Raw genomic sequence first — 14754 nt, 5'->3', positions numbered from 1 at the left:
ACTATTTTGATCTTTAAAATGTTTTCTTTCATTTATCTTGTTGCCACATTTTTGCATACTTTTTCTTGTTAAATCCCATAAACGTGTGGGGAAAGATACCTGATTACCTACGTGACCTTTAAGTAATCTTACCACTCCAGAAATTAGATTATGATCAGAACTGGTCTGATGTGGCAGTCTGTTAGAACCATAGTATCCTTAGACCTCACAATGATAACATGCCCCCATCAGAAACTTATATTTTCCCCTTTAACCCATTACTGACCTTCCCAGAAAATGTAATGCATTCGGTAACATCATCCAACAAATCAAATAGCACAGATAATATGTGGATGCAATTTTCTATTTCGCTGTCTGTCGATTCCCCTTATAAAATCAAATTCAATTATATTTTATTGTATCTATAGTTTATTGAGTGATGGGTGGATGGAGTACAGTCTGTGCAGAGAAAAAGAAACTCTTGCTTTCATTTACCCTGATGAGTTCTGTCAACATTATCCTGACCAGTGGCTGTGTGAGTGATGACCATGGTTTAAACATCGGTCAGTGTTCATGCGTGTCCTTTTGTGTATGTGGATGTAAATGAGGTCCATCTTGTGTGAATGCCTGCTGTTTCTGTCCATTTAAAGAGCTTTTGATGAAGATTGATGGGAGCAACCTTCATCTCAGGGCCACTCCGCGCTTTAAGGAAATGCCAGGTTGAATGGAGTGATACGATCAGAGAGATACAGTTTAGTTTAGTTTGTTTATTATTGTGTCTTGCATACAAAGAATGCCGAGCCCTTAAATGGGCTTATAAGACACCATTAACAAAAATACAATAGTCCAGACGTGTGTGATACAACAAACAAAAACAAAAAGAAAACAAAACAACAATAAACTCATTTAAACAAACTCATTTGCCGCTTCTTCCAGGCTTTACATAAAAATAAAACCAACTTATAAACATTAGAATTAAACAACCACTTCATTTTGCTGTCATCATCACACCAGAACATTTCAGGACATTGAGTGAACATTTCAACAAATAAAGGATTTCTAAATTCATTATAAAATGGACAATGCAACAGAAAATGAGCTTCACTTTCTACTTCGCCCAACTCACATAAACCACAAAGTCTTTCTTCTTCAGGGGTTTGAGAGAATCTCCCAGTTTCTAAAGCCAGGGAAAGGATCCCTGTATGTAACTGTGCCATCAATGATCTTTGCTTCCTACTCAAATTTGCTCTGACATAGAACTCAGCCTTAAACGTATCTTTTAATTGAATGTATGTTCGCAACTTGGGTTTAGCCAAGATCCCATTCAGCCACTGCTCTTCATAATTAGACATCAGTTTTGTTCTTATTGTGCTTATGCTACATGACAAATTATTATGAAATACATACTGAAGTTGTGCTTCAGCAAAAACAGCCCGTAGCTCTGCTGCCCAGGGTGACTTGGGCTTACTCCATACAAAGACCTTTTTTAAAACTCTATCATCAGGTTGATTAATAATTCGATTCCATAATCTGGAGAAACAAATTCTGTGTTTCTGTAAAAGATTTAGAGACCAGGTATCCTCCTTGGAAGTTGATGCCAAATAGCAGTGGGTGTGTCAGTAGTTTGTTGCAGTATCACAATAACAATATCCAGACAATATTTTAACAGGAATGTGCTAAAATGTACTTGTAAATGACTTTAAATGTATTTGGGTTTTTTTTAATTATAGACTATATACTTGATATTAATGTTGCATATCCCCACAACAACAAAAGCGATATTGATTGCTGAGACTTTTCCCAGTTTGACTTGAAGCAGTGAATTGCGTATACTCAGCAAGCTTTCTAATCAGTCTGAAATCATTTAATTGTTCAAATGTAGTTAAGGAAACATTTGCTGGGCTGACAGACAAACCTCTAAAGGATTTCATCACAACAGCTAAGTAACATACACAGTGGTCATAAAACAGATAGGGCCAGGCAATAGTGATTAAAATGCATGTTCATATATTTTTAAATGCTAAATGATATTATATATTCTTGATGGAAGTAATAGAAGCAGCAGTCAGAGCTCTTTTTCATATGATCAAAACAACAATTTAGATTCAATTTTTTGATGGAATTGTAGGTGTCTTACTGGTAGGTTATCTAACAGATCCTTCTCGTCTCTTGTGATGTGTGTCAGTATCGGCTGAATCCCTGTCCTTGAGAAGTTTCAAGGTACTGACCTATTTTTTGAATTCCCACTACACATACACAAACACACACTGAGAGTGTGTGTCAGCTCCCAGGTGTGTGATCGCTCTGCCAGGCTATGTCTGACTGCAGTGCCAAGAGACAATACTGATGAAGCAGTGGACAGAAAACTTTGAACTCCAAGTGACTCCAAAACACTGTACAGGATAAACATATGACAGTGGTAAAGCAGAAAACAGTAGTTGGAGCCAGAACAATGCTCTTAGTTTCTATACTGTGGTAGGCTACTTTCTGGAGAATGCCTCAAGGATAGGCTATATATGGTTATATTTACTTAAAAAATGCACTTATTCAGGCTGGCCTTTGACACCTAGTTTCTATTCTACTACTAGTGGTATTTAATTCATGCTCTCTTGTCTTGTTTTATTTGTATTTTGTGAAGTACATTGTGCACTATTTTGCAATTACATTTTGTTTTGATTAAGCTGTTTTTCCACCCTCATCTGTACATTTGCATTTTGAACTTCGCCTGAACCCTTGTTTGTAAGTAACCCCTCAGTAAGTGACTGCTCCACTCAGATGGATGACTGCGCCAGAATGCTTTGTGTACAGTGTCCTTGATGATTTGAAATGTAACCCGGCGCTACATGAGCTGTGAATGTAGATTATTCACGAGCTTCCCAATCATTTCCTTGTCTTTCCTTTCGGCATGTGAGGGGTCAGACGATGGACAGACAGCACTAACAGTAACAGTGCTCTGATGGATTGACAGCTGTAATGGCAGAGAGCTGTTTATAATGATACATTCATTACTTCTAATGTGCTGGTAATGACGTTAAAATCAGATTACTAATTGAGAGTCATTACAGGAGATGTGTTACTCTATGTGGATATTAATATGTGGAAATACTTGTTGAACATGAGATTGTATTTTTTGTTAAGGCATAAGAAGGAACTATTAAAGTCATCATTGTTCATTTTACAGATAATTAATACTGAAGGTGAAATATTTTTATGGTGGAAATTTACAAGTGCACTATGTAACAGACTCCAGAAAAGTTACATATCAGTCAATGTATGTTGTAAAGCTCGTGTCAAAATCACAGTGGGCAGTCCATTACTAATCAGGTTTTGCTTGTGTTTTCAGGGGCTGATTTAACTGGAGCTGCGACGTACTACATCTTCTGGATTGGAAGCTGCAGCCAGACTGATGCTCTCCCATCTCTACAACAAAAACTACTTCTGACTAACAACTCAGCCCAAATGATGAACACTGAAATGCCCTCTTTTGAATATCCCGCTCATTTTATTCATCTTGTTACTTGTCAACTGATATTGTTTTAACATCCCAAAAGGACAGTGGAAAAGAGGGCTCATTTAAGCACTTGACTGCTCTGACCCTCAACTTGCCAGATAAAAAAGGTAAAAGTTTATGTGTTTTACAGGAGACCAGAGCAAGGTAATGCCCTGCTTTGTATTCACCGTCATTGATTCGGTGACCTTGTGATCCACACACAGACCTATGCTTGTACAGGCAGAAGGGACACACTTGCTGCTGCTGCCGGTTCTTTCACACATTTATTTGTAACATACAAATCAGGAAATGCAATGTCCCTGAACCAGCTCTGCTGATTGAAACCCATCTGTGATCCATTAGCTCCCTGTAGAGGGCAGCAGCCTTGGCCACAATCACACACTTGTTTGTCCCAGCAGGAGCTTTTTCTGCTCCTGTCTGTCCATAGTGAAGATGATCCCTGGTGTGGCAGTGTGACCTGTATACCCCAAATAACAAGCACCCCAGGGTTACCCAGCTTCATCAGTCTAGAGACTGTCTATGTTTAACAACAGATTGAGGTGAGACTGTCAAATTGTCAGGGTAGATTAAGGGCAGGCCTGTCCACTCTTGTCATCACAGACCTATATATGTAAAACTGACCATCATAATTAAATTAATTAAATAAATCCTGTAATATATCATAATATCCCATAGTTTTTGTTTCCATTTTAAGATTAACTTCTCAAATTTGGTTTGATAAAATAATAGTATCTCATGAACACATTTTCCTTGTTCCCCACGCTCCCACCGAACACTCCCACACTCCAGTCAGTGTGCAGACCGTGCCTGAGGGCCCCGTGGAGGATGAACCATGCCCCCACGTTGGACTATGAGTTGCTGCTGTCCCCAGCCAGCTCGTCCTTGGGGGGCAGCTCTGGAGGGGGCAGCAGCAGCCCACCAGTAGCCCTGGTCGGGGTGGACAATGAGCAGCGCACGGCCTTGGCCTTCGTAGGCCTTCTCATGCTGTTCCTCATCTTCCTGCTGGTCAGGTGCTTCAGGATCCTGCTGGACCCTTACAGCCGCATGCCTGCATCATCCTGGACTGACCACAAGGAGGGGCTGGAGAGGGGACAGTTTGATTATGCACTTGTGTAACATAGACACATTTATGAATACTCTTTGACTCTGAGGGTTGACTAGGTAATAGTTTAGGTCTTACTGCAGGGGAAATTACTTATTTATAAAGACATAGGAATTAAGAGAGCCACAGAGTTCTGCAATGGACAGAGCTTTTTGATGAAGCTGCCTTAACTTGTAACTTTACAAAGATGTAGTACACCCAAATGCCACATCAGGGCAACATTCAAAATGAGTTTATAAACTACAGTGTGTCATTCTGGCCCTGCACTTCTTCTGCGGTCATCTTACTGACTTTTTTGCCCCTTTAAAATAATAGGACACACAAATGTGCTAAATGCTTATTAGAAACCTCAGACGCTCACGTTTGAATATTATATTTAACTGAAGTGTTCAGATGCTTCCAACTGTTTGAGCTTGTAGTTTGTTTTCATCTAATTTTGTCTGTGTATCTCTGTGTCTAAACTGATAAGCCATATTGAACTTACTGTTATCTCTTGTAGAGTCTATGTCACATGGTTGTAAACTTGCTTTATTCAGCCTATCAAGTGTGCTGCTAACAAAGCAAATTGCAACCTTTCTGTAAAACAAAGCTTTATTTTTCTACCCTGAACTCCAGTTTCGGAGCCTCTGTTTTGCTATGTCTTTGTCCTTTAATAGTGTGTAGGTTTTGGAGCTTGTAATGCAGCCACAAGGGAGGCCAGAATTTGCTCTTATATGTGATTTGTAACTTTTTTAAGATTATTGCTTTTGATAAACTGACTGGAGTCAGTGTGAATTAAAAAGATATTTATCATTAATATGTTTGTATTATTGTTACCACTATCCAAAATATTAAGGATTTTTTACCCCACTTGGTACCCATGTGGCAATACTTAATATAAATTGATGATTTTGACATAATAGACCCAAAGTAACATTTAAAAAAATTGAACCAACAGTACTTTATTTTCATTTACGTCATTGGACAAAAGTAACATTGAATCCTATTTTACAGACTGCAGTCATTTTTGGTTAGGTCTAAGCACAGATGAAGGCTGATTGTTTTATTGCCTGGGAAGTTGTGCTTTAATGATTGTCACTGAAGATTTTTGTGAGATCATTCTTGTCTTGTTATTAGTACATGATCTGGATATTTGAATGACAACAGTGTTTCGAGTGGCACTGAGGCAGAACTGCCTTTTTAAAAAATAGTGGCAAATAAAATAAATTGTAAAAGATACAAGTATACAAAGGTTCCCAGGTTAGAAAGTGGATATAATGAATAAAGTCTGTGAAAGGCTGTGAAACAGTGCAGCAAAAGTGTTCTTAGAAACAGAGGTTCTCGCTGTAGTCAGTCAAGTTTCCTTTTGTAAATGAGAAAGTAAAAATATCAAATCAATAACAGGAATGTTAATAATACAGATGGTTTAAGAAGCAGTGGTTTTACATGAAATTGTGAAAACATCACTTTTTGGTCTGGAAAGAACAGTCAACAAGAAATCTCTGAGTGAATTTTGGCATCCTCAACATTTAAAAAATCTACATTTTCCTTAAAAAATATACAATTTAATTTTCAAAAAGCAATTCTGATAATTGTTTTCAGCACTGAGACAAAACAGACACATAATAACAAAAAGTAACAAAACACTTTTGCAATCCAGATTCAAGACTGCACTTTTCTTTGTACAGCGTCAAAGGTTTTATTTAGCACCTTTTTTTCTCTTTGAGAGAAGAATCTCAAGAAATGACCTGACAGATGAGGTTAGGTGTCCACCTGTGCATGCCCTCAGAGAGTATAATGTGATGCATTACCTGTGGTTAGCTGAGGTAATGTTACACGTACATGTACCTTAAAGACTGGACGTCACTGTATGTGTATGTTGTAAACAAGGCCTGTGCCAGTCAGAGCAGCTCAAACACTTTGGCCTGGAATCAGTGCACCCTAAGTCTTGATCCCTTAAAGGATAAATACAAAATGCAACCTGGTGTCAGATATTTTTAAAACCTAAAAGCTATAACCCGCTGATGGCTCTGCTGGGACACACTAGCACCTTCTTCAGTTATGAGTTTAAACACAGCGTCGCAGAGCACACAACACGATTCACACTAATCCCTGCTCACGTCACAGAAGAATACAGCTACGAGTTATGAAGGATTGGGTAATGTCCATGTACAAACAGACGAATATTAAAGTAGAAAACACCTGAATTGTCATGTAAATGTTGCAGTCCTTTGTGTTAACATTTCAACAACACATAAAATGACATGCTACAATACTGAGAGGAGAAGCCTGTGCTGATGTCCTGCCCAGTGTTTCTGATGACATTGAGGCAGACAAGTTCTTGGACCACTGATAGTGAGCGTGGCCCTCCACCAGGAGGGAGGTACACCAGGTTTAACTACAATACATAATGTAAAGTGATGTATATCCCAGCAGACATCATGTACAATGAAAGGTCTGGCCTTTGGTGAATTCTTGTGTTATATTTGTAGGACAGATGTAACACAAGGGGGTATGTACTGGTGGACAGACAAACTGTGTTGAGTTATGGTCCAAGCACTTGACCACTCTTGGTCACCTCTTCAGTTTTTTCAGTGAAGATTTGGAGGGGGTATATTAAAACAAAAAACATAAGTAATTGTAATTGCATGAGTGGTGGTAGATGGCTGATTGAATCAGTCTTATATAGCCCTCCTGATGGTGGTATTGGTCCTGAAGGGAGTCAGTCCTGGGCACCTCAGTGCAGGTGGATATGGAGCTTGATGCGCAGAGCATCTCCTATCTCCCCTTGTAGGTAGTCAGTGTCATGCTGCTCCTCCAGCTGGTGTAGCCTGCGTGGGCCGAACAGTCGCAGACTGGTGATGTCCAGCCTGTAGGACCCAGCCGGAGGAAGCTTCTTGCCAAGTCGGAGCACACTCTTCCCATCGTGGCGTTCCAGCAAACGGAAGTGTTCGTTGGTGTTGCCGTGGGTGATGACGTAGCGGACATGATGCTCCAGGGGCTGCAGTGCTGGAAGCAGTTCCAACAGAGGCTCTTTATTTAGCAGGGATGCCAAAGATACATTCATGGGGATGATATCTTGAGTGTCCACACTGGCCATGCTCACAGCATCCTCCTGAAGAACAAAAAATACTTTTTCTGTAAAACTAGGAAATATACAAAGAATAAAATGTGCCAAGTTCAACACAAACCTGATTGAGCTCATTGCTGTCAGTGTTGCGCTTGTGTCGGCCATTCTTAGCTCCACCATTAATCTTACACTCGTAGCATGCCTCTGGTGACAGACTGTCTTCTTCTTCACCCTCAGCAAGCTGCCCAGGGAATCCTGTGCCTGAGATGCAATGACTGGAAAGAACAATAGTAGCAGATAATATAACATACAAATAAAGCTGAAGTAGTAAAACTTAAAACGGTAATCATTGCTGTTTTCCTTACCCTTGCCCAGCTCTGTAGAAACCACCAGGGCATCCACACAAGTACCCTCCATCAGTATTGGAGCAGCCATAACTACAAGGGTTGTTGCCCATGCTACATTCATTCACATCTTGGCAGCCACCACTTTGCTGCTCAAAGTCAAAACCAGAAGGACACACACACTTGTAGCTGCCTAATGTGTTATAACAGGAGGCTGAACCACACACAGTTCCTCCCTGGCACTCGTTTTCATCTACAGTGGGGAAAAGCTATTAGTTTCATTGGTAACAGTTAAGTCAATTGCCTCAACCACCTGAACATGTTTACTGACCAACACATTGGTTCCATTGGTAGTGCTGTACATATCCCTGAGGACAGCCACAGCGGTATCCTCCCATCATGTTTTGGCAGCCGTGTTGACAGCGGTGGTTGCTGCCACATTCATCCACATCTGAGCACAATTTCAACAAAGTTACCAATGGAATGGCATCAACAAACAGGTTTCAAGACTTTTTTCTTTGTTTACCTTCACACTCGATTCCTGAGCTATCCAGTGAGAATCCTTTGCCACATTCACAGTTGAAACTGCCAGGAGTGTTAACACAAGAGGCACGGGAACCACACACACTGCTTTGAGCTGCACATTCATTATTATCTGCACAAAGAAGAGAATGTCAAGGGCTCTGTAAATGTATGATATGAGATCATCTTTTTTGTTGCTTGTGGATGAGTTATTGGTAACAGAGGCAGAATAGGCTGCTCTCTTCCTTCTCTCTCTCTCTGTATTTTTGTACGTTATATGTTGTATAACCCTTAAAAAGACAAATATGCTTTAAATCTCATATCTTTCTAGGTTATCTGCCTGGCACTCCCACAACAATTAGCTCAGTTCAGGGATAATTAGCTCAATTCCCACTGAGCACTCACCAATGCAGGCAGTCTGGTGCTGACTGAAGCCAGGAGGACATTTGCAGGTGAATCCTCCAATAGTGTTGACACAGAGGAACTGACAGTTGTGCTGCTTGGTAGAGCACTCATCCAGATCTGAGACATGGTCAATGGAAGTATATGAGTGAATGTAGTTAAAATGATTCATTTAAAATGTTTAATACAAGCAAACACCACTAAATAAGTATATATTTATTGCTGCTATTATTTCAAGTACTTACCTTTACATGTCTTTCCATCTGGCTGCAGGCTGTACCCTCTGGGGCAGGAGCACAAATAACTGCCCTCAGTGTTCTTACACAGGAAGTTACAAGGCTTTGGAGACAGAGCACACTCATCCATATCTGAAAATAGAAACAGGAATTTAACTCAAGCAATACTAGTACTCAATGTGTTAAAGAATCTTCAGGAAAGAAGGATCCTCACCAACACAGGAGGTTGTGGTAAAGTCTGCTTTGTAACCAATATTACAGTGACATCTGAAGGATCCAATTGTGTTGATGCATTGACCATTCTTACACAGGTCTGGGATCACTAGGCACTCGTTAATATCTGAGAGTATGAAAGTAAGTTAGAGAATTGTTCAGATATTACTGTTATAAACTACTGAAAGTAAAATTACCTCGCCCATCAGTGGTGTAGCCTGGTCCAAGAGGGCACATCTTTTTGTACTGGACAGTGCCAGGGAGTGGGCAGAGCTCACACTGAGTGCCCCATCCTCTGCCGGCGTTACAGCAGCACTCAGACTTAGTCACACTGTTTCTGTTTGTGGATGACTGCTGACACATGGTCTGCAGGGCCTCCATGTAACAGTAGCCTTTTCTGTTGTCTAAAACACACAATGGCATCATTTTTTTTTCTTTTACTTTTCGGAGTTAGCTTGTTTGTTTTTAGTAGCTGAAACTAAACAAACACAATGCATAAAAAATATTCCCTGTTAAAATTGGGGTAATATCTTACCAATGCACTCAGTTCCTGTGGAGCTGGGCTCAAAACCATCATTGCACTCACAGCGGTAACTTCCCACGGTGTTGACACATCTCCCATTCTTACAGATGCCAGGTTTGGCACGGCACTCGTTCAAATCTGGCATTGAAACATAAACAATGTGCATGAATGAATAGTAGTATATAGCAGTATGTAATGGGTCAATTCCACTCACCCATGCAGCCCTCTCCATCTGGACGCCGCTGCATGCCAGGAGGGCAGATGCACATGAATGTACCGATTAGGTTCTTACACATCATGCCCTTAGAGCTACAGTCATCCAAGCCCTCCGCACACTCATCCTGGTCTGCTCAAGATGCAAACAACCAACAGGTAAGTCACTTGATCCAGACACAATATTATATACATATATACATATACATATGTGATTAGCTGACCTCTGCACATGCGATGGTCATCTCTCAAGACGTAGCCAGATGGACACATACATTCATAAGAACCAAATGTGTTGACACAGCGGAAAGCGCACAGCAGTGGGTTATCGGAGCATTCATTTACATCTGACATAAGGAAGGAATAAGGTGAGACTGATCTCAACATATACATCAAGTTTGATTTTGATACTTGCCTTCACAGGTCATCATAGTGCCCGGTTCAAAGCCCTCATTGCAAGCACACTCAAATCCACCAATAACATTGGTGCAGGTCCCGTTTCCACAAGGATTTCCAATAGAGCACTCATCAGTGTCTGCAGGGGGCAAGCAGGGGCAGTTAGAGCAGCTACAATAAAACATGCATGCCTTTAAGTAGCTATTAGCAGTTTCTGTTTGACCTAAATTACACCAAGATGCAACGCAGAATATTAAATCTAGAACTATTGATTTTTTGTATGAGGAAAATGTGTCTACCGCTATTATGCTTTACATCACAGTATATGCTGTACCATAAGTAGTTATCTGACACCTTGCGCAGTAGATGATCTACTCACCAACACATTTGACTCCAGTGTAATCCAGATTGTATCCAAATTGACATTCACAGCGGAAAGAACCATCTGTGTTGATGCAGATACCATTCTGACAGATGCCTGGATTCTCCAGACACTCATTCATATCTGTGGATATAAAATACAGAAGCACAACAATGAAATGGTTTGTTTATATATATATATATATATATATATATATATATATATATATATATATATATATATATATATATATATATATATATATATATATATATATATATATATATATATATATATATATATGTTGATGTGCTGACCTTTACGTGTGTTTCCTGGTCCAGGCAAAGCACCATGGCCAAAAGGACAAAGTGTGTTGAAAGCAGCTGGGGATGCAACAAGAAAGGTCAGTATCATTATTTATATAAATTTGTTGGGTTTAATTAACTTATGGTGTGTATAGTGTTTACCTTCGTTCTCTTGAGGACATAGCTCACAGGGAAGCCCCCAGCCCTCACCAGGCATCTTACTGCAGCAGCATTTAGCCTTTGTTGTATTGAAAGCTTTGGGCACTGAACATTTTCCAGCCTCAAACTTGGTGAAGCAGAAACTCTCTCTGGTGTCTGAAATTTTGGAAACAATAAATCAGGTCTTATTCTCAAGATCCCATTACATTATCTTGATTAGCCTAATGTAAACCAACAGGTCCTCTTACCGTAGCAGCTGCGTTTGTTGTCAGACAGAACAAAGCCTGGCTGGCATGTGCACTGGAAGCTGCCCGGAGTGTTGGTACATGTGCCAAACTGGCAGATGTTGGGCTCGACATCACATTCATTAATATCTGCAGACGGAAATGGTTTAAATAGCACATTTTGTGCTTAGTTTTAAGGCCCAAAATTTAAAACTTTTTTAAACTTGGACTCCAACCTATGCACTGGTCATTCTGAACTTCATATCCAGGGGGACAAATACATCTGAAAGATCCATCCAGGTTTTGACAGGTTCCTGGAGAGCAGGTTCCTGGCAGACTTACACATTCATTGATATCTGCAAAGAAATGGCCACTTAAAGTCTGTCCAAAACTCTGAAAAAGTTCATAATGCTTTAAATATAAAATATTCTCTTACCAACACAGTTTTTTCCATCTGGTGTGTTTTCATATCCTTCCAGACAGAGACACTGGAAAGAGCCCAAGCCATTGATACAATGCCCATTCCTGCACACTTGACCCTGCAGAGCGCTACACTCATCAATGTCTGCAAAATCATATGGAAATAGTCATTCCTGAGTCTGTTGTTGATATCACACACAGTCACAACTATAAAACATTTTGCTAAAGGCATTTTTAGTATTTAGACAGGATTCTCTTCCATTTCTTTATGGCCCAGTCATAGATATATAAAGGTTAGATGGATGTAACAAATGTATCAATGTACCTTGTCAATCATCTGTTTGATATTTGCCCAATAGATTTCATGAGGAAAGGGCAAAATGTATTTCCATAATATTTTAACAATATTATAACTCTTCAGCATACGTCAACCTTTTCAAGGCGCACTAACTACAGTTGACCTTTGTCAGAAGTGATCGATGCATACCCATGCAGTCGTTGTTGTGTGTGAGCTCAAAGCCGGGGAAACACAGACAGTTATAGGATCCCACAGTGTTTTTACAGGTACCATTTCCACATGGCTGTCTGTCGCACTCATCAATGTCTGAAACAACAACAGTACATTGAATCGCTTTCACAAATGTGTACAATATAACGTACATAATGGAGAATGTTTCTTACCCATGCACATGGTTTGATCCAGAGTTGCCTTGAAACCATTGAGGCACAGACAGCGGTAGCTTCCCTGAGTGTCAATGCACTGTCCATGGCTGCAGACATTAGGGATTTCCTGGCATTCATTGCGATCTGAGTTTTAAAAAAGAAAAAGCAATGTTAATTGTGTTCTTTATTTTAAACAATATAAAATTTCATATGTCATGTGAGAAGAGAGTATGAATACTATACATCATGTATAACAGTGTTAATGATTGTTTCAGAGGGAATCCCCATTAGTGCTCGTCAGGCAAAGTGGACTCACCGATGCAGGCCCCGCTCGGAGACAGCTTGAATCCTGGTGAGCATTCACAGCGGTAGCTGCCTGGGATGTTGATACAGTTGGCGTTTCGCTGGCACAGGTTGTCTCCACTGTTACACTCATCAATATCTGCACAACAGGAAGAGGAAAGAAACAGAGCCAATCAATCACAGGCTCTAAAACTGTCGTCTGTGAATGGGCCGTCAGCTTGTGGCCAGTGGGAGGCAAAACATAACGTGGCCATTTTGGCTGTGCTACACTTAGGACAGTAACTAGCACTTTCACAATGATTGAAGGTCCTGGCAGCAGCTCCAAATTGGAGCCACAACACTGATCTTTACAAGGACATAACTCACGTAGGGAAAGGCAGAATTAGCTCCACTGAGTGGACACTTTGTAAAACTGCCTAGCTGGACACTGAGTTTCACAACATACATAATGATTTTCAGAGTCAAGCATGCAATATTATAACTGAGTTTCTATGTTGGATAAAGATTTTTTTACCTTCACAAATGAGCAGGATGTTGTTGTAGCTGAAGCCCATTGGACATTCACAGCGGAAGCTGCCGATCTGGTTGATACAGACACCATTGGCACAGATCCCAGGGATCTCCCTGCACTCATCAATATCTGCATAAAACAATACAGTTGTAAAAAGGAAACTTGATAGAACACAACACTGGTAATTTGTTAAATGCCTACCAATAGGTTTTCCCGTGTGGATGTCAATGATGAAGCCGGGTGCCTGGTTTCCACACAGCAGTTGGTATTCATCTGAGAGGAACAGAAGCAGTGTAAATGAAACTGTGAAACTCAATAGTTTCAATCACAGTTTTGGATGTTGTCTTGGTGATACAACACATACTGGTAGCGGGAGTTGGGCAGGCTTCACAGGGTTTATTCCAGGCCTTTCCAACATTGTAGGCACAGCAGCACATCTTTTTTGTCATGTTAAAAGACAGCTCATTTTCACATGTGTCATTGAAGTTACGGTAACAGACACTCTTCCTCATGTCTAAAACAAAGAAGCAAAACATAGTGAAAAGAGGGAATATATGTCCACAATAGCAACACAACAACACAACTTACCCATGCAGTTGTTTCCTCCATTAACCTGCATGTATTCTGGAGGGCACACACAGGTGTAGTTGCCCAGAGTGTTGTAACAAGTACCAGGCCCACAGATGCCAATGTGAGTTGTACATTCATCAATATCTGAAAAGAATATTGATTAATGACAAAATATTTGTAACTATATACATTTTAAATACATTTATTTTACATGAAAGCCTCTTACCCTCACAGATACGAGTTTCTTCGTTGAGGTAGTAACCTGCAGGACACTCGCACTGGAAGCTGCCAAATGTGTTCACACAGTTCCCACCCTGGCATAGACCAGGTAGCTCCTGGCACTCATCAATATCTACAGAAAAAACAAGTTAGTCAAGAACTAAATTTTAAGTAAATTCTGTTGGCAAAGCAATAATAAATTCAATACCTTCAAGAATAACAGTGATGGGGTTCGGTCGGAAACCCTCTCCACCAGGGCAGAGAGTCTTATATTCAGCTGTAGAAAGACAAAAACATTTTTAAAATAAAAATCTTGATGTTCTCATATATAGTATTTGCAGCTGTTCAGCGGCCTTACTGGAGTTGGAGGGTGGGCAAAGTTCACATGGATTTCCCCAGGCTCCTCCCAAAGAGCAGCAGCAGGAAGCTCTGGTCACCCCCACACCAATCTCTGCACTGCACGAGATACCCCCATCTCCTCGAGCCAGGACGTCAAGGAAGCAGTTACCAACACGAGTATCTGGGAATA

General features: G+C 40.4%; 2 protein-coding genes across 2 annotated transcripts in view; one reads left to right on the top strand and one right to left on the bottom strand.

Annotated features, from left to right (window-relative positions):
• Nucleotides 1-4185: 4185 nt before the first annotated feature.
• On the top strand, nucleotides 4186-5282 carry LOC117370415 (cortexin-1-like). The gene has a single exon (XM_033965867.2). It carries the CDS (start codon nucleotides 4226-4228, stop codon nucleotides 4604-4606), a length of 381 nt encoding a protein of 126 aa, XP_033821758.1. The 5' UTR covers nucleotides 4186-4225; the 3' UTR covers nucleotides 4607-5282.
• Nucleotides 5283-5507: 225 nt separating this feature from the next.
• fbn2b (fibrillin 2b) overlaps nucleotides 5508-14754 on the bottom strand; it is a 51157-nt gene continuing 41910 nt past the window's right edge. The window contains exons 37-65 of the mRNA XM_033965778.2: nucleotides 14584-14745; nucleotides 14434-14502; nucleotides 14233-14358; nucleotides 14025-14150; nucleotides 13801-13950; nucleotides 13638-13709; nucleotides 13440-13565; nucleotides 12939-13064; nucleotides 12641-12766; nucleotides 12447-12563; nucleotides 11976-12104; nucleotides 11776-11895; nucleotides 11564-11689; nucleotides 11319-11471; nucleotides 11169-11234; nucleotides 10870-10995; nucleotides 10510-10629; nucleotides 10319-10441; nucleotides 10096-10227; nucleotides 9894-10019; nucleotides 9556-9762; nucleotides 9360-9485; nucleotides 9155-9277; nucleotides 8913-9029; nucleotides 8512-8640; nucleotides 8317-8436; nucleotides 8007-8238; nucleotides 7763-7916; nucleotides 5508-7686 (exon numbers count right to left, since the gene is read on the bottom strand). Of these exons, the coding sequence (XP_033821669.1) occupies nucleotides 7309-7686; nucleotides 7763-7916; nucleotides 8007-8238; nucleotides 8317-8436; nucleotides 8512-8640; nucleotides 8913-9029; nucleotides 9155-9277; nucleotides 9360-9485; nucleotides 9556-9762; nucleotides 9894-10019; nucleotides 10096-10227; nucleotides 10319-10441; nucleotides 10510-10629; nucleotides 10870-10995; nucleotides 11169-11234; nucleotides 11319-11471; nucleotides 11564-11689; nucleotides 11776-11895; nucleotides 11976-12104; nucleotides 12447-12563; nucleotides 12641-12766; nucleotides 12939-13064; nucleotides 13440-13565; nucleotides 13638-13709; nucleotides 13801-13950; nucleotides 14025-14150; nucleotides 14233-14358; nucleotides 14434-14502; nucleotides 14584-14745 (4007 nt within the window). The 3' untranslated portion in view covers nucleotides 5508-7308. The remainder of the gene's footprint in view (nucleotides 7687-7762; nucleotides 7917-8006; nucleotides 8239-8316; nucleotides 8437-8511; nucleotides 8641-8912; nucleotides 9030-9154; nucleotides 9278-9359; nucleotides 9486-9555; nucleotides 9763-9893; nucleotides 10020-10095; nucleotides 10228-10318; nucleotides 10442-10509; nucleotides 10630-10869; nucleotides 10996-11168; nucleotides 11235-11318; nucleotides 11472-11563; nucleotides 11690-11775; nucleotides 11896-11975; nucleotides 12105-12446; nucleotides 12564-12640; nucleotides 12767-12938; nucleotides 13065-13439; nucleotides 13566-13637; nucleotides 13710-13800; nucleotides 13951-14024; nucleotides 14151-14232; nucleotides 14359-14433; nucleotides 14503-14583; nucleotides 14746-14754) is intronic.

This window comes from Periophthalmus magnuspinnatus, chromosome 4 (assembly GCF_009829125.3).
Source record: "Periophthalmus magnuspinnatus isolate fPerMag1 chromosome 4, fPerMag1.2.pri, whole genome shotgun sequence".
Classification (NCBI taxonomy): Eukaryota; Metazoa; Chordata; class Actinopteri; order Gobiiformes; family Gobiidae; genus Periophthalmus; species Periophthalmus magnuspinnatus.
Note: the sequence above shows the minus strand (reverse complement) of the source record. Positions and strands in the feature narration are given on the sequence as shown.

Coding starts and splice junctions, on each gene's coding strand:
- LOC117370415 (XM_033965867.2), top strand. CDS start 4,226: ATGAACACATTTTCCTTGTTCCCCACGCTCCCACCGAACACTCCCACA.